The following is an 18,739-nucleotide window of genomic DNA, read 5'->3' as shown; positions in this document are numbered from 1 at the left end:
ATTTCCTAAGTGGCTTTCTGATTTATGAAGCGTGTGTGTGTGTGTGTGTGTGTGTGTGTGTGTGTGTGTTATCTCTGAGTGCATGTGCGCATTCATGCCTGCACACTCATTCCTTCTCGACCCTACTGCCCCCCAATCTGCCTCCAGTTCATGCTGACTAGCAGAAACGGGCCTTCACGAAAAGAGGAGCTGGGGCCTTCAAGTTACGTCCACTGTCACGAAAAGAGGAGCTGGGTGCCATGGCACATCAAACAATGAAATATGAGCCAAGAGGCTACGGCAGCGCCGGCGGCAGTGGCCAAAAAAACCCCAACACAATTCTAAGTTGCATTAACAGAGGGATACAATCAAGATCAAGACTCTCCATGCCCCTCTCCGTCTCTCAGATCTGACCGCCTCCTTCAGATCCGGCATGGTCATCCCGGTGTCATCCTTTATAGCAGTGTTTCTCAACCTTGGCCACTTGAAGATGTCCGGACTTCAACTCTCAGAATTCGCTGGCTGGGGAATTCTGGGAGTTGAAGTCCGGACATCTTCAAGTGGCCAAGGTTGAGAAACACTGCTTTATAGTGTCCAGCCAGCGGGTGCCAGGGCACCCCCTTCTCCTTTTCCCGCTGATCACTCCTAGCGTGACTGCATTGTCGAGTGAGTCAGCTCTCAGGACAGGGCCAAAATGTGACAGCCTCTGCGGCGAGCTTGGCTTTGAGATGGTATTTTTGGCGAGGACTTCTTCTGTTATTTTTGGGGTTATTGTGGGATGCATAACAGTCACCTCCAGGACCACAGTTCAAAGCTCCCTTTTCCTATCTGCCTTTTCCAGAGTCCAGGTTTTGCAGCCATCAGTAGGGATCTGGGATGAATTGTGTCTCTTTAGCCTGTTGGAATGAGCTTCTCCGCCATTATCCTCCATTGTTGTGGCCCGCTAGCAGCCAGCAGAGCTGGCAGCAGATTCAGACAGTGAGGAGGGTTGGGGAGGAACCTGGGCCAGTTCTGGAGTCCGGGAAGGCTCTGATGAAGACTCTGCATCCGAGGCAGAGAGGGGACCAGAGCCGTAAGCCAGTTATCAGCTGCCTTCGGAGTCAGACAGCAGTGGGGCAGAAGAACAGCTGGAGCCTGTACCCAGGGTTCGCTTGAACAGAATGGCCAGACGAAGGGAACAGCTAAAGAACAGGGGTCGACTTGGGAGTAAAGCCACAGGTGGACAATGAATGGTCCCTCCCAGAGGAAATAAAAGAGGAGCGAAAGGGGAGTGGAGTTTGCAGGAGACCATTAGTTCACTTAATTGGTTCCTTACTCTCTGAGACTCCTTGCCAAGTTCTGCAGAGATCGGCCTGGCAGCTCTCCAAGCCAGATAAGGTCTGTGGCTGTAAATCCTCCCTCAAAAGACTTTGCTGGATGTGAATGAGCAGAATCCACAGTCAATTAATAAAAGGGAGTTTTGTCGGGACCAGGAGTTGGCTTCATGCTCTTGGGAAGCCTCGGTCAGAACACAGAAACTTGGTCAGTGGCATCTACTGGCCATCCCAGGACAATCCGCCACCAGCCAGAAAAGTCCTGGCTTACGGGTAAGGCATTTGGTTAACCGAGAGTGCTGAACTTGGGTTGAACACCCCAGTCAAAACAAGCTAAATTACAGGAGCCATTCCTTTTATTGACCCAGTGAGGGGTTGAGTGGCATTTCTCGCCCCTGCCGTCTTCCCACAACTCGAAGTGCAAAAACCTCTTGAAGGCCAATTTTTGAAAGTTGGAAGAGGAGGAGAGAGAAAAAAACCACCACCACCACCAACAACACAAACCCATTTTCTGGCAAAGGACGGTACCGTTTCCTGCATGCCGGGGAAAGAAGGGGAGGGATTCAGCCCCAGCAATTTCATCTCAGCACATTTATGCCGAAAGGCCAGAAGGGAAACTGGGAGGCAAAAGCAGAAAACACAAGGCAGAAATTCAACCGGGCCGTCTCGAGCCTTGGGAAAGAGCCAGCTGTTTTTAGCACGCTGTTCCGTTTACTCAGAAGAGAGTGAAAACGTGATGTGCTGTACTTAAGATGGAAACCGGCTTTCTCTTGCCTGGTGCCCGCCAGGGGTTTTGGGAGCTCTGGAATGCCTCCCGCTGGCTGGGTATTTTGGAAATTCAAATCCCAAGATGGGGCTAAAAAAAACAACAACGAATAATAGCAATAGTCCTTAGACTTATCTACCGCTTCATGGTGCTTTTACAGCCCTCTCTAAGCGATTTACAGAGTCAGCCTCTTGTCCACAATAATCTGGGTCCTCATTTTACCCACCTCGGAAGGAGGGAAGGCTGCGTCAACCTTGAGCCAGTCAGGATCGAACTGTTGCAGAATTAGCCTGCAATACTGCATTCTAGCACTGTGCCAACACGAAAGGAAGGAAGAATGGAGAGGGAGGGAAATAGCAGTAGCCCTTAGACTTATCTACCGCTTCACGGTGCTTTTACAGCCCTCTCTAAGCGGTTTACAGAGTCAGCCTCTTGTCCCCCCCCAACCATCTGGGTCCTCATTTTACCCACCTCGGAAGGAGGGAAGGCTGAGTCAACCTTGAGCTGGTCAGGATCGAACTGCTAGCAGTCTGCAGGGTTAGCCTGTAATTCTGCATTCTAACCACTGTGCCATCACCTCCCTCCCTCCTTCCCTCCCTCCCCACTTAGCAACAGAACATAAACTGGGACCTTCCACCATATGTGGTGGGAGTGCCCGAAAGCTAGGGCTTTTTGGCACCAGATAAGAAAGTATTTGGAAGAGATGCTAAATCAAAGGAGGCCAGAATTATTTCTACTAGGGATCACAAAAGAAAAACATGGCAAAGGTGGATTACATCTAATGCTGCATATTTTAACAGCAGCAAGATTGGTCTTCGCACAAAAATGGAAAAACAAAGAGACTCCCTCGGAACAAGAAATAATAAATAAGATAGTGATGTGCGCAGAAATGAACAGACTGACTCTTGGAGCTCAAAGACAAGGAGGAGATGGAATACCACGAAATCTGGGACAAATAGAAAGGAAGGAAAAAGGTCGGGATAGAAAAACACAGACAAGAATTGAAAAACATGGTATTAAGATTGTGTGATAGGTAGGAATTGGATATGTATTTGGACGGTTAGTAATTCTTTAAAGGAAGGGATTAATGGACAGGTAATCTGACCGACTACACCTACCTATGTAATGGATATAAAATGTAATTGTTGTAAGATCTAATCACCGTATGGAAATGTTTATGCCAGAAATGTCGCACTATGTCCAATGTTTTTAATGTTTAATTAAAAACTTTTTATTAAAAAAAACAACAACAATGAGCCACAGCCACTGTCGGACACCAAGGATAGTCTGGCTGAAAATACCAACAGGCCTTCTACGTTGGTGTCCCTGGTCGGGATCCTCAAGGTAACGTCTTTACGCTCTCTTCGTCCTCCGACTGTTCTTCCTTCTCCTTTTTGGAACTGAAGAGAAAGGAATTAAGGACACCCTGGAGTCATTGGGAACACTCCCCGTCTCCTTCTCCCCAACACAAGCAGGAAAATCTCCCAATCTCAAAGCGTCTTTTCAGCTTGGGAGCGCTTGAGCCGAGGTGGCGCAGTGGTTAGGGTGCAGTACTGCAGGCCACTTCAGCTGACTGCTATCTGCAGTTCGGCGGTTCTAATCTCACCGGCTCAAGGTTGACTCAGCCTTCCATCCTTCCGAGGTGGGTGAAATGAGGACCCAGACTGTGGGGGGGGCGATATGCTGACTGTGTAAACCGCTTAGAGAGGGCTGAAAGCCCTATGAAGCGGTATATAAGTCTAACTGCTATTGCTATTGCTATTGGTGTTCCCTGAGCTTGGTTGTTATTCTTGAAGACGTTTCATGACCCAACTAGGTAACGTCAACAGCGTCAGATGAGGGTGGAGTGTGCTCTCATTCGTATATGCTGGTGGCTTGCCCTGTCAGTAGGGGGGCGGGATGTTTCTTGGTGGTTCCTTGGTTAGGCTGTTGGTCTAATTAATCTTGGTAATCTCTGCTTATTTGGGGGCTGAACACCCCCACCAACACTGCCGGGCAAGCTGCTGCATGTAAACAGGAAGCAAACCCCCACTCCCTTCTAGCACTGATGATGTTACCCAGTTGGGTCATGAAACGTCTGCAAGAAAACTACCAAGCTCAGAGAGCACCGAGGAGCCCATAGTCATCATTTCCTCCTCCTCCTCTCAAACCCCTTTCCCTTCTACCACTGATTATATTACCTAGTTTGAATAATGAAACATCTGCAAGAAAGCAACCAAACTCAGAGAGCACCAAGGAGCCCACAATCATCATCCTCTTCCTCCTCCTCCTCGTCCTCCTCCTCCTCCTCCTCTCCACAAACCCCTCTCCCTTCTAGCACTGATAATGTTACCTAGTTGGGTATTGAAACATCTGCAAGAAAACTACCAAGCTCAGAGAGCACCAAGGACCCCACTGTCCTCTTCCTCCTCTTCCTCCCCCTCCTCCTCTTTCTCTCTGGTAACCCCATTCCCTTTTGGCATTGCTATTCTATTCTATTCTATTCTATTCTATTTCTATTCTATTTTCTATTCTATTCTATATTCTATTCTATTCTATATTCTATTCTATTCTATTCTATTCTATTTTCTATTCTATTCTACTCTATTCTATTTTCTATTCTATTCTATTTTCTATTCTATTCTATATTCTATTCTATTCTATTTTCTATTCTATTCTACTCTATTCTATTTTCTATTCTATTCTATTTTCTATTCTATTTTATTTTCTATTCTATTCTATTCTATTCTATTTTCTATTCTATTTTCTATTCTATTTTCTATTCTATTTTCTATTCTATTTCTATTCTATTTTCTATTCTATTCTATTTTATTTTCTATTCTATTTTCTATTCTATTCTATTTTCTATTCTACTCTATTCTATTCTATTTTCTATTCTATTCTATTCTATTTTCTATTCTATTTTCTATTCTATTTTCTATTCTATTTTCTATTCTATTCTATTCTATTCTATTTTCTACTCTACTCTATTCTACTCTACTCTACTCAATTCATGTAGCAAGGTTACTTTTTCCCTCTGCGAAATACAGTTTTGTTTTGTTTTGAAATAAAGGAGGTTTTCACAGGATTTCTCGGTTAACAGGAATTGCTTGGAAACCCCTGTGAGGTGGGTGGCTGGAACTCCCAGGCTCGTGAAAACCTGTCAGCTGGCAATTCACACCTAAGCAAGCAATTTCAACAAGACCCACTTACTTATCTGTGAGCCCAACTGACCGGATAGATCCGGGTTGTTCCCAGTGACTCAGGGGAAATAACTGGAGTCAAGAGGCATGCCAGGGTTCGAAAGAAGCACCTGAACTGCCGTAAAAATGGGTAACAAATTAAAGCAGTGTTTCTCAACCTTGGCCACTTGAAGACGTCCGGACTTCAACTCCCAGAATTCCCCAGCCAGCGAATGCTGGCTGGGGAATTCTGGGAGTTGAAGTCCGGACGTCTTCAAGTGACCAAGATTGAGAAACACTGAATTAAAGGCTGAGAGGAGAAACAGAAGGGGCCAAATCAGCTTTTTCAGAGAGGTCATTTTAAAAGTTAAAAAAAAAAGGGCAATGTCTCCTTTGAACTTTTGGAGAATATATGGAGAGGCCAGGTTGATTTCTTGGCCAAAAATAACCCCAAACAAACAAACAAAAAATACCCCTGAACAATTTGGCTCGTCTTAAATCCCAGGAATTTTTTAGCACACATTTTTTCCCCCTCTGGTTTGCGTGAAATAATTCTAAACTTGGACAGGAAGTTTATCCATCATCTTCCTGGTCCCTGAAATTTTAAAAAAAAAGATGGAAAGAAGGGAGGAGGGGGGGGGGGAAAGTTACACCTTTCAAAATGAGGCAGGCGTTTATCTACAACGAGGATCAACGAAAACAAACAGGGAGGGAGAAACTTGTCTTCTTGATATATTACCTCTGTGATGATTTGGCCTTCGGCTTGTGTGGACTAGATAAGGACTCTTTCTGAGAAAGGAGAGAGAAAAAAATTTGCTGTTAAAAACTCCCCCCCCCGTTTTAAACTGTCCTTTTGCGGGGGGGGGGCAGTGCAAAATTTACGGGGGTTCTGGGAGGTCCTTGATGCGAACCCCACTCCTTTTAGCACTGATTTTGTTGGGTAATGAAACGTCTGCAGGAAAACCACCAAGCTCAGAGAGCACCAAGGACCCCACAGTCCTCCCCCTCTTCCTCCTCAACCCCAATCCTTTCTAGCACTGATGATGTTACCTAGTTGGGTAATGAAACGTCTGCAAGAAAACCACCAAGCTCAGAGAGCACCAAGGACCCCACAGTCCTCCTCCTCCTCCTCCTCCTCTTTCTCTTCCCCCTCTCCTTCAACCCCCCTCCCTTCTAGCACTGATGATGTTACCTAGTTGGGTCATGAAACATCTCCAAGAAAACCACCAAGCTCAGAGAGCACCAAGGACCCCACAGTCCTCCTTCTCCTCTTCCCCCTCCGCTCCTCCTCAACCCCACTCAGTTCTAGCACTGATGACATCACCTAGTTGGGTAATGAAACATCTCCAAGAAAACCACCACATTCAGGGAGCACCAAGGATCCCACGATTCAGCCTCGAGCTACAGATATTCTCTCTTGGATTACTCCCATGGGTTTGAATTTTGCAATAGGATCGACAGCTTTAAATACACGACACCATTGGCAGGCTGGACAAGAAGAACACGCAAAGCAAAACACTCACAAAAATTGCCAAGGAATTGTCCCGCGAGTTGAAAAAAACAAAATAAAAGTCAGAAATGCAGGAAGAACCCGGGTGAAACCGATTCAGGAAGGAGGAGAAAACGGGACAGAAAGGCCCTTGACAGATTCCAGCCAATTGAGCTAAACATGCACTAAGGATCTTCTTTCCAGCTCCATATAATTAAGGCAGCTTCTCCCCACCAATCATCTCCTTTAAATAACTCTCCCCAGCTCTCCCTCTTCGCAAAGCTTTCCGCAGAAAGCAGAACCATCTCAACTCATGCCAGGCTTCTGGCATCTTTTCCAGTTTTATGGAGGACTGAATTACAGCCTGGCTAGTAAACTCGCCAAATTTCAATAGGGTTATTGGCTTAGTTCCTTCTTTTGTGTTGCGTGCTGCAGCTGGCAGGAGGGAAGAAACGAGAAAGGAAAGCTGAGCATGGAAGCGATGCTTGGTTTTCGGGAGAGGAGGGTATGTCCTGCTTCCCCCAAAAGCAGAAGGGAAGTCCTGGATGCAACAAAACCCATTCACCTTCAGCACAGGCCTTGTAAACAGTCTCTCAAAGGTGAATTTATGACCACAGACCTTATCTGTCTTGGAAAGCTGCCATGTAAATGTTTTCCAAATGAGGTGCTGTGCAAGGAAAGACTTGGCACAGAGTCTCTGAGATTCATGGACAGATCTTCACACTCCTGAAATGAATCTAACCGAACAAACAAATTGTTTCCCGCAAAAGCCCCCTCCCCTTTTGTTTCCTATGGGAGGGGCCATTCACCATCCACCTGTGGCCTTACTCCCAAGTCCATCCCAGTTCTTTAGCCGTTCCCTTCGTCTGGCAATTCTGCACATGTGCATACTGGGAACAGGCTCCAGCTGTTTTGCTGCCTTAATGATGTCTGACTCTGAAGGCAGCTGATAACTGGCATACGGCTCTGGCCCCCTCTCTGCCTCCGACACAGAGCCCTCATCCGAGCCTCCCCCAGACTCCAGGACTGGCCCATCTTCCTCCCTAACCTCCTCACTGCCCGAATCTGCTGCCAGCTCCACTGACCGCTGGCGGGCCGCAACAGGAGGTTCGGACAATTTAAAAAGCCATCTTACCGATATTCTCTCTTCCCTTTGTTTTTTCAGTAATGCAATGATGTCTTCTCTCATTTTAGCCTGTGAAGAGAGATTTTTTTGCAATGGTGAGAAGGAAGGAAGTGGACTGGTTAATTCCAGAGACTGGCTGCTTGAAGAGGTGTGGACGAGAGGTGGGTTCCTACCAGTTTGGCCCGGTTCGGCTGAACAGATAGTAACTCGTCCGGACACGCGCCCGAACCAGTTCTATGCTTGGGGCTGCCATCTCGATTTTCTGTTCTGCACACGCGCAGAACAATCTTCATGTGAAAAATGTATTTTTTTTTCTTTTCTAATGTTGTGCGCATGCGCATACCTTTTAAGGTGCAAATGAGCACATGCGCAGAGTGAATAAAAAAATGTTTGCACGCCGAACTGGTAGTAATGCCGGCAGGAAACCACCCCTGGTGTAGACATACTGGCTGGGGAATTCTGGGAGTGCACACATCTTCAAGTGAACAAGTTTGGGAAATACCGTGTCACACCTGCCCTGACTTGGGTCCTTAGGAAAGAGAAACCCTTGATTCCATGAATGCAAACGGTATACTTTCAATAGAAGCGAAGTGGCGACAGTATAGCAAAGCCAGAACTAGAAGTTCATGCACAAAGTTTCCCCAGTTAACTGTCCTTTCCTGTTCTTCCTCTTATCTTCCTATTGTCCAGTTACATTTGAAGGACTTGTTTTGGTAATGTTCCCTGCATCGGCAGGTTAGATGGTAAACCGTTGCATTCCCCTCCCAGGTCTCTGCCCTTGGGACGATGAGGCGACATCCCAGGAAGGCACAGTGAGTAGTTTTGGTTTCCCTTTCCCAGAAACTCCCTCTGGCCTCTAGCAAAGCAAGGCTGAAGCTTAGGATGGCAGTTTTGGCATAGCTGAGATTTGCGCAACCAACAGTTGAATGTAACCACTCCTGCACCCTAGTATAACCATCACGTGGGGCTTACCTCATCAGACTCCAAAGAGGTTCCACGTCCTTCAAAGGTTAGAATAGAATAGCAGAGTTGGAAGGGACCTTGGAGGTCTTCTAGTCCAACACTCTGCTTAGGCAGGAAACCCTACACCACTTCAGACAAAGGGTTATCCCCAAACTTCCAGCGTTGGAGCATCTACTTCTGGTGGCAAATGGTTCCTCTAACTAATTGTTCTCCCTGTCAGGAAGTTTCTCCTTAGTTCTAAGTTGCTTCTCTTCTTGATTAGTTTCCACCCATTGCTTCTCGTCCTGCCTGCAGGTGCTTTGGAGAATAATCAGCTGAGTAATCTCCTACAGATTCCAAATGTATAAATCTGGTTATAAATCTGGATTCATATTAAACTCAACTGAGGGGAGGGGAGCTGCGTGGAAGCTGACTAGGGCTTCAGTCCTAGGAAAGAAGGATACTTGGATACTTGGGCACCACCGCGAGCAGGGCCGGATTTAGATGAAAAGAGGCCCTAGGCTATTCCGCTTACGAGGCCCTTTCACCTCCCATTTTTAAGTTACATGAGAGACAATAAAATACATCATTACTGTGATATATATCAATATATATCAATATATATAGCTGGCCTCCCGACGGAGGGCGGCTCTGCTCTGCAGCAAAGGCAGCGAGGCCAGCCGCCTCCCCTGCTGCGCTCAGCTGCCCGGCTCGGCCCCCTCGCCCTCACCTGCCTGGCCGCTGGTGGGCTCCGCGTCGACGGGGCGGCTACTGGGAGCGGCCGCGCCTCTCGCCCAACCGCCGGTGCCGGGAACGTGGGCGGGCTCCCCAACTGCCGCGGCGCTGGAAGGATCTTAACCAATACATTTTTATGTTTGTTTATTAGTCATATGCGTAGAATTTCTCCTTGTTTTCGGTTCAGTGTTTTAGTGTTCACTGTTTTTAGAATAGTGTAATTTTAATTTTGCTAACAATTTGAATATGGGCCCCTCTTGATCTTGAGGCCCTAGGCTGAAGCCTAGTTAGCCTATAGGGAAATCCGGCCCTGATCTTAAGTATCCAGGATTGCAAACTTTGCTTTCAAACTAGTGGATGAAATGTGCAATCCTATTTCTTTGAGCAGAATTATTGAAGGGAAACCGCGGCAGGGCTTGAGGGACCAGTCTCCCTTCTCCAGATAATCCCATTTCCCTGAGCCAGGTCTAATGGATCGAATCCATTAGGGGGTTATTAATTGCCATGAATACGAATGCCAGTTTGCCGGCAGCCACTGCAAAGCTCAGCACATTTCGGCTTTGGCTAGGGACCGGCTGCCTCTGGCTCCATTCCCACGCTTACTCGGCAAAGCTTTCCCTCTTTTAACAAGTGTGTGTCTGTGTCTGTGTGTGTAAAGAAAGTCCTTTAAGACAGTATTAACGTAGCTCTTAACTTTTGCAAACTGCGGTAACACGATGTGGATTAGCCGGAGAACCGCGCTATTTATTCCTATCGATCGGCCATAATGATTTATTTATGCGGCGGTCAGCCAAGAGGCCAAAGATGTTGGGTTCCACACTGGACCTCAGCAGTTAATTAACCGAGAGCTAATGGGTTTGTCCACGAGAGTCCGTAGACCTGGGGTTGGTTTCCCGTCATAGTCCGCAGCATTCTTGATCCAGGATGAAGGTTCAACAAGTCTAGCAATGACCCAATGGCTGTTTCCAGAAGAGATGCTCACTCTCGTGGTCTGCCGGTGGTCAGCCGAGCCGGCAGCAGATTCGGACAGTGGGAGGTTGGGGAGGAAGATGGGCCAGTCCTGGAGTCTGGGGAAGGCTCTGAGGAGGGCTCAGTGTTGGAGGCAGGGAGGGGGCCAGGGCAGAGGTGGCCTCAGTCCGGTTGGGCCGAATAGGTAGTAACTCGGCCGGACATGTGAATGTACTGGTTCTATCGGTATAGGGTTTCCTGCCTAGGCAGGGGGTTGGACTAGAAGACCTCCAAAGTCCCTTCCAACTCTGCTATTGTATTGTATCCTCGGATATGCCATTTTGATTTTCTGCTCTGCACATGCGCAGAACAATCTTTGTTGAAAAAAAATGTAATTTCCCCCCTTTTTAAACGTTGTGCCCATGCACAGACCTTTTTTTTTAAGTGCAAATGTGCACACGCGTGGTGCTCCACCAGTCTATGATCCAGCACTGTGAAAACATTTTTCCTCCCTTTTTCTCGCAGGGTATTGCTGGCACCGGCCCCGTGGAAGCCATGGGAATTCTATTGCCCTTTTATGTTTCTGGCCTGAATGGCTGACAATTTTTTTCCCTTTCTCTCGGATTTGCAATCTAATCATCTCAGCTCCTTTCTGAAGGAGATAATCAAGCGGAGAGCTCCGGAGAAGATGGGAAAGCTTCTGCTGTTTTTCAGAGCACGGAATGGCTCCGGCAGCTTTCTCCCCTGTTTCAAAATATCGACTTTCCTCCTGTTCTGACCCAGCTCCCCAAGCCCTTTGTAGTTGAATCAATGATTCCTTTAATTAGGAGCGCCTAATTAAAGTTTCTCTCTCATCGCAGACTAACAAGTCTCTCCGGCAGGGAGATGGATAGTTGTCTTGCCACATCCATTCATCTCCGCCCCCTGCCTTTTATCCCCAGTGCCACGGAGGGCCTTCGCTAGCAGGGGTGGCTCTTCTATCCCGAGGATCAGCCCATAGATTTCCACTGCTCTCCTCTCCTCTTCCTTTCGCATATGTGTACGTAAGACACTGGGCCCAGCTCTTCCTCCTCTTCCTCATCAGCCACCTCCAGACCTGTGAGCTGTTGACTCTCCATCTGAGGGCTGACCGATGGCCCAGGCTCTCTCTCTCTCTCTCTCTCTCTCTCTCTCTCTCTCTCTCTCTCTCTCTCTCTTTCTCTGCCTCTGTCTCTCTCTGCCTCTGTCTCTCTCTGTCTCTGTCTCTCTCTGTCTCTGTCTCTCTCTGCCTCTGTCTCTCTCTCTCTCTGTCTCTCTGTATTGTCTGCCTCTGTCTCTCTGTCTCTCTCTGTCTCTGTCTCTCTCTGTCTCTGTCTCTCTCTGTCTCTGCCTCTCTCTCTCTCTCTCCCCTCCATTCCCTTTTCTCTCTCTCTCTCTCTCTGTCTCCCTCTCCTTCTCTCTCTCTCTCTGTCTCTCTCTGTCTCTGTCTCTCTCTGCCTCTCTCTCTCTCTCCCCTCCATTCCCTTTTCTCTCTCTCTCTCTCTCTCTCTCTCTCTGTCTCCCTCTCTCTCTCTCTCTGTCTCTCTCTGTCTCTGTCTCTCTCTGTCTCTGTCTCTCTCTCTCTGTCTCTCTGTATTGTCTGCCTCTGTCTCTGTCTCTCTCTGTCTCTCTCTGTCTCTTTCTCTCTGTCTCTGTCTCTCTCTCTCTCTCTGTCTCTCTCTCTCTCTCTCTCTGTCTCTGTCTCTCTCTGTCTCTGTCTCTCTCTGCCTCTGTCTCTCTCTCTCTCTCTGTCTCTCTGTATTGTCTGCCTCTGTCTCTGTCTCTCTCTGTCTCTCTCTGTCTCTCTCTCTCTGTCTCTGTCTCTCTCTGTCTCTGTCTCTCTCTCTCTCTCTCTGTCTCTGTCTCCCTCTCCCTCTCTCTCTCTCTCCCCCCTCCATTCCCTTTTCCCCGTTGGAGCTCCCAGGTTACCCTAACTCTGATGCCTCCTCCTCCTCTGATTCGGCTGTTGGAGGGGCTGACAGCCACAGGCCACAGCAATACCAGCCCTATTAATTCCATTGTACGATGTGCAATGACAAACTAAACTAAACTAAACTAAATTAAACCTAAACCTAAACCTAAACCTAAACCTAAACCTAAACCTAAACCTAAAACTAAAACTAAACCAAACTAAACTAAACCGAAGCAGCAGAATTCGCTCACCTTCTCCAGGTAGTGTTCTTTCCACTCATCTTTCTCCGTCTCCGGGTGTCTATCTTCTTCTCGTTCTAAACAATCATTTTCAAAGACATCGCTTAAAATTCATTTAAAAAATAAATCATCTTTTATCATTTTTCAGGCAGAATGACCCCAACCCTGGATGTGAGATTTGTAGTCAGGGAGTGTTTATGGCAGCCCAAAATGAGAAGCGCTTTGGAAAAAGGCATCCTTTTTTTTTGGGTGGGTTGTTGGTTAGTCCGAAAAGCTGCTACAGGACTCCTGGTTTTCTGGAGTAACCCTTGTTTTTATTTTAACTACAGTAAACAAAGATATTCAAAGGACATTTGGATGTACAGGTTAGCCCAACGAAAGAACAAGGAGGGCAGCTAAAAGGAAGGACAGGGTTCTGCAAAAAAGTCACGTTTTTCATTTTTGGTCCTCTTTTTTTAAAACAAAAACAAAAATACTTTATTGTTAAAAATAAAAGTTGGACATGGTGCAACCCTCCTGGTGTTATCTCCGCCATACGAAAACTAAAGTATAACATTAATATCTTATGCATTCCACATACATTACTAATTATATACATATACTTAACCCCTCATACATGTTGCATTTACATCATATAATACATGTATTACTTTTTTCGATCTCTACATCCTTGTTCTTTTCTGTTCTGACTTCTAAAATCTATTCCAAATCTCATAGTATTCTGTCTCTCCTTTGCTTTTATAATTCCAGCCTTAGTCTATCACAGTGGTTCCCAAACTTGGCAACTTTAAGACTTGTGGACTTCAACTCCCAGAATTCCTGAGTTGAAGTCCACAGGTCCTTAAAGGTGCCGTATTTGTTCACCCAAGTTACAACATATAGGAAACTCAGGTGCGGAAAGATACCAGAGAGAAATGTCTCCCTCCTTCGTGTTCTTGCAATAAAAATAAGTGTATTTGTTTTTTCAAATAATGCCGATTAAAAATGCTGTCCTTTCCATCTGCTGCTTGGGGCAAGATAACCTCCCAGGTCACGCATAGGACTGAATAAATTGATTGGCGCCCGACGTGATTGGCATCCCCTGGATTGGCATTCACAGAGCGCCTTTTACAAAGATTTTGAGTGGTTTGGCTTAAAGATTCTATTACGATAAATAGCAGGGTGGCCTCCAAAATTTCCATTTGGGTAAAACCGCATACTTACTGTCACTCACGGAGGATGAAAAGGACGAATGGCTGGTTTTCCCTAAAAAAATTAAATAAAAATAATATTGCAACGGATTGAAATCCCCGATTTGAGATTCTCCTTTGAACATTTGTGGGATCTTCCCCCCCCCCACATTAATTGACAACCTCCGTAGATATTTCGACCGCAGGTGCTAGCCCCCTCCCCCCCCCGCAATGCAGGTCAATTCCTAGGGGGAAATTCTGGGTGGGTGGGTGTTGAAGGGGTGACCAAGGAAAAGAAACTCCTCCGAGGATGGAGGGGAGGGCCAATCGGAAGAAGTACCCCAAGGCCAGGCAAAGGAAGATTGGACAGCCACTTGTCTGAAATGATATAGGGTTCCCTGCTTGAGCAGGGGGGTGGGCTCCAAGGCCCCTTCCACCTCTGTTATCCTTTCTTCCTCCCTCCCTCCCTTCCTCCCTCCCTCCCTTCCTCCTGGAATGACATAGGGTTTCCTGCTTGAGCTGAGGATTGGACCACCAGAAGACCTTCAAGGTCCTTTCCACCTCTGTTATCCTTCCTTCCTTCCTTCTTCCCTCCCTCCATCCCTCCACCGGAAGCTTTTAAGAAGAGATAGGACCATTTGTCTGGAATGGCATAGAGTTTCCTGCTTGAGCAGAGGGATGGACTAGAAGACCTCCAAGGATCTTCCACCTGTTATTCATTCTTTCTTTCTTTCTTTCTTTCTTTCTTTCTTTCTTTCTTTCTTTCTTTCTTTCTTCTTTCTTCCTTCCTTCCTTCCTTCCTTCCTTCCTTCCTTCCTTCCTTCCTCCTTCCCTCCCTCCCTCTCTCTCTTCTCCATCACCAGAGCCTTTTAAGAAGAGATTGGACCATTGGTCTGAAATGGTAGAGTGTCTCCTACTTGAGCAGAAGGATGGACTAGAAGATCTCCAAGGACCTTCCACCTGTTATTCTTCCTCCCTGCCTCCCTCCCTCCCATCTTCCTCCCTCCTTCCATCTCTTCTCCATCTCTTCTCCATCATCGGAGACTTTTAACAAGAGATTGGTCAACCCTTGGTCTGCTTGAGCAGGACTAGAAGACCACCAAGGTCCCCTCCACCTGTTATTCATTCTCCCTCCCTCTCTTCTCCATCGGAGACTTTTAATATTGGCCAACCCTTGGTCTGCAACGCCATCGGGCTTCCTGCTGGAGCAGGGGTCGGACTAGAAGACCTCCAAGCCCCCCCTGCAGCTCCGTCATTCGGTTCTCCCGTTGAGCCGCCCCGATGCCCAGCGCTGCGTCTCCCGCTGCCTTCTACAAAGCTGGGCATCTCCGCTCGGCCGAGGCTGAAGCCAAGGGACGGGAGCCCCCCCCCCCCCACGCCTTTCCCGAAGCCCCGGACGGAGGGTCCCTCCGCCCCCGCCCACCCGCCCCGGCTACCGGTCGAGCTCCGTCGCGGGCCGGAGGCGCCGTCGCAAAGCGAGCCGCTGCGGGCGCCCAGCCGGGACTCGAGCGGCGGCTGGAGGGTGACGGAGTTCCAGAAGGACTTGGCCAGTGCCACGTCCTGCTCGCTGGAGCCGGCGAAGGCCATCGGGGAGGCGGCGGGCGAGGGCGCGGGCGCGGGCGGCGAGCTGGCCATGGCCGTCGGCCGCTTCGTCTCCATGGCTCCGCGCGCCGCGGCTCCCGCTGGCCGGCCCGGCCGTTGCTTGGCCCAAGAGGGCGGGGGCGGGCTTCGGGAGGCGCCCGCGGGCGCCGCCGCCTGCAGCCCCCGCTCCCCCGACCGGATTGCCCTGGGGAGGGGAGGGAGCTGCTGGGGGAGGCAGAGTCACAGACCCTGGAGGGTTTCCGACAGAGATTGGGCAGCCCCCTGTCTGAAAGGGTAGAGGGTCTCCTCTGCTTGAACAGGGGGTTGGACTAGAAGACCTCCAAGGTCCCTTCCGTTATCCTTCCTTCCTTTCGTCCCCATCAACTGGAGGTTTTTAAGAGGAGATTGGGCAGCCACCTGTTTGAAACGGTAGAGGGTCCCCTGCTTGAACAGGGGGTTGGACTAGAAGACCTCCAAGGTCCCTTCCAGCTCTGTTATTTTGTTATGCTGTTACATAGGCTGTTATGCTGTTTTCCTTCCTTCCTTCCTTCCTTCCTTCCTTCCTTCCTTCCTTCCTTCCTTCCTTCCTTCCTTCCTTCCTTCCTTCCTTCCTTCTCCATCACTGGAGATTTTAAAGAGGAGATTGGACAGTCTGAAATGGTAGAGGGTCTCCTACTTGAGCAGAGGGATGGACTAGAAGACCTCCAAGGTCCCTTCCAACTCTGTTATCCTTCCTACCTTCCTTCCTTCCTTCCTTCCTTCCTTCCTTCTCCAGCACTAGAGCTTTTTAAGAAGAGCTCAACAACAAATGAGAACGAGTTTCCTACTCCAGCATGGGGTTGGGACTAGAAGACCTCTAAAGTCCCTTCCAACTGTTAGTTGATAGTAACAACTACAAGACCTTGGAGATCTTCTAGTCCAACCCCTTGCCTGAGCAGGGGAACCTCTACCAGGAGAACCCCAGGCAGGAGATTGGGCTAGAACAGTGTTTCTCAACCTTGGCAACTTGAAGATGTCCGGACTTCAACTCCCAGAATTCCCCAGCCAGCATTCACTGGCTGGGGAATTCTGGGAGTTGAAGTCCAGACATCTTCAAGTTGCCAAGGTTGAGAAACACTGGGCTAGAAGATCTAGTCTCTAGTCTCTTCTTGAAAGCCTCCCGTGATGGAGAACCCACAAGGCAAGATAAGAAATACACACGAGAGCTTCTCCAGCTTTAGTATATTAGTTGTGTCCTGCAAACAGCCTCCTCCCAAAGTCTCCTCTTGTATACTCTCTTGAGAGGAGCCTAATCACAACCACCTGGCCCCAATTATCTTCTGTATCTCCATAGTTGCTGTCGGCGTGAAATGCCCGTCTTTGCCTGGCGTCCGGGACCAACTCCCTTAGCTCCTCCCCACTGCTCCAGGGCCTGACATCAGGGGCAAACTCCCTTTGGCTTTCACCGCTGCTCCATGCCTCAGGTGCCTCCTGGTGGCCAACCAGCCTTTCTGGTCCCTGCTTGGAGTCTGAACCCCTTCCAGGGTCCTCCACATCTTTCAGAGCTAACTCATAGAGTCCCTCGCTATCGGAGTCTGTTTGCAGGTCTGCCCTGGGGTCTTTTTTTGGCCAGAAACCATTGGGTTTTTTTTTGACCCAACATGTCATAAATGATGGTCACGTGACTTTGGGAACCCTCCAAGTGGCCGTGAATGCGGGCTGGTTGCTGCTTGCTCAAAATGCAATCGTGCGACTGTGGGCTGTGGGGAGGGTGGCCCTTGGAATCTCAAACACAGGTCGCATGCTCCTTGAGCCGAGGTGGCGCAGTGGTTAGGGTGCAGTACTGCAGGCCACTTCAGCTGACTGTTATCTGCAGTTCAGCGGTTCTAATCTCACCGGCTCAAGGTTGACTCAGCCTTCCATCCTTCCGAGGTGGGAGAAATGAGGACCCAGACTGTGGGGGCGATATGCTGACTGTGTAAACCGCTTAGAGAGGGCTGAAAGCCCTATGAAGCCGTATATAAGTCTAACTGCTATTGCTATTGCTATTGCTATTTTTTTGGGGGGGGGGATGTCCATCCTAACTGAAAATGGTCTCTAAGTGAGCAGTCATAAACTTAGCAACCATCTGTAAAATATTGTTCCCCTTTTACCTGTCCTCACAAGTTCTAGGAAACCAGATGACGATAGTTCCTTAGAAAAGACGTCAAACCCGAGACTTTTAATGTTGGCATTTATTAGAGAGAGATGTCAGAGGAACAAGAGATGGAGGTGTTGAAGAGAAGACTTGTTATTCCATTCTATACCCTACAATGAGGGTCTCTGCATTTGCGGAGCGGCAGAAGACCTGGATCACATCCTGGTTTGATTGTTGCTTGTAGAAGGGGGTGAGAGATAGGTATCCGGGTCCATATACCAAACGAAGGACCCATTGGGATTCCCCCATATCAAAACAACTTCCCTTATGTGCGGCCTGAAGTGGAAAATAACATTTAACGCGGCACAGGACGTTAAGCAAAATGGTTTGGTTGAGATCTGCATACATGGGATTGACTGGGGGTAGATTGTAAGGGGTGACACCGAAATATAACTTTATCACATGTTATCTATATCTTAAATTACTGTATTCTATTCCAACTTCATTTTAGACTGTATTTTATTCCGCTTCTGTTTTAAATCGTATTTTATCCCAATCGCATTTTAAATTGTATTTCATCAAATTCTCTTTTATATTGCTTTTATCAAATTTTAGTAATAATTCGTTTCTGGAACTTTGAACTTTGATATGGCCCAAGGACTAATCAATAAAGACTCAATGTCAATGAGAAGTCTTCTTAAGGTGCATAGAAAACTTTTTTTTTTTTTTTTTACCAAAACCCTTTTTCCTAAACATTTTTAAAAATCTTTTCTTCTTTCCATCCGTATAGCCTTAATTTTCACTGCTTGGCTGCCTAATGGGGAAAGGAAAGCAGAATTAGTCATTTCTTTCATTAGTCTCCTGTCTTTTGGGCTCATATCAAGTTCCTCTAGGAACTGACCGTCAGCTGAATATTATGGGCTGTCAGCACTCCTTGTCAAACCGTAGCGTTGCCGGTAAATGACCCACATTGATCAAAAAGAAATTTAATTACCACCCATCTGGACAAGGGAACTGCAGTCTAAATGAATGAAAAGTTAATAAATCAGAAGAGGGATTTCCTATTAAGTAAAGTGACTGTTGATGAGGAGTGAGATAAAACTTACCCTTAGGGATGTATCCCTCAAGCCTTTCCAGCTTTCCTTAACCTGGGGTCCTCCAGTTGCTATGTTGGTTAGACAATGTTGAGAAGAGCAGCCTCAAAAGCTTCGGAGAAGGGGTCTCCAACCTTGGCCACTAAGAATT

The 18,739-nt window shown here is 47.7% G+C and overlaps 1 protein-coding gene across 1 annotated transcript; it reads right to left on the bottom strand.

Annotated features, from left to right (window-relative positions):
• Window positions 1-3,320: 3,320 nt before the first annotated feature.
• C13H11orf88 (chromosome 13 C11orf88 homolog) lies at window positions 3,321-15,432 on the bottom strand. Its single transcript, XM_032228940.1, has 6 exons — window positions 15,234-15,432; window positions 13,832-13,873; window positions 12,641-12,705; window positions 7,844-7,903; window positions 5,959-6,008; window positions 3,321-3,458 (listed from the first exon to the last, which is right to left on the bottom strand). Exons 1-6 carry the CDS (start codon window positions 15,430-15,432, stop codon window positions 3,398-3,400), a joined length of 477 nt encoding a protein of 158 aa, XP_032084831.1. The 3' UTR covers window positions 3,321-3,397.
• Window positions 15,433-18,739: the final 3,307 nt, after the last annotated feature.

This window comes from Thamnophis elegans, chromosome 13, assembly GCF_009769535.1.
Source record: "Thamnophis elegans isolate rThaEle1 chromosome 13, rThaEle1.pri, whole genome shotgun sequence".
In the NCBI taxonomy this organism is placed as follows: domain Eukaryota; kingdom Metazoa; phylum Chordata; class Lepidosauria; order Squamata; family Colubridae; genus Thamnophis; species Thamnophis elegans.
This window is presented reverse-complemented; position numbering and strand designations above follow the sequence as displayed.

What these genes read in the sequence shown, in the direction of transcription:
- C13H11orf88 (XM_032228940.1), bottom strand. Translation starts at nt 15,432, where the DNA reads ATGGCCAGCTCGCCGCCCGCGCCCGCGCCCTCGCCCGCCGCCTCCCCG. An exon ending in CCCGCGACGGAGCTCGACCG is followed by an intron (nt 13,874 to 15,233) that starts GTAGCCGGGGCG and finishes TAATTTTTTTAG; the next exon opens with GGAAAACCAGCCATTCGTCC. An exon ending in AAGGCCAAATCATCACAGAG is followed by an intron (nt 3,459 to 5,958) that starts GTAATATATCAA and finishes CTTTCTCTTCAG; the next exon opens with TTCCAAAAAGGAGAAGGAAG.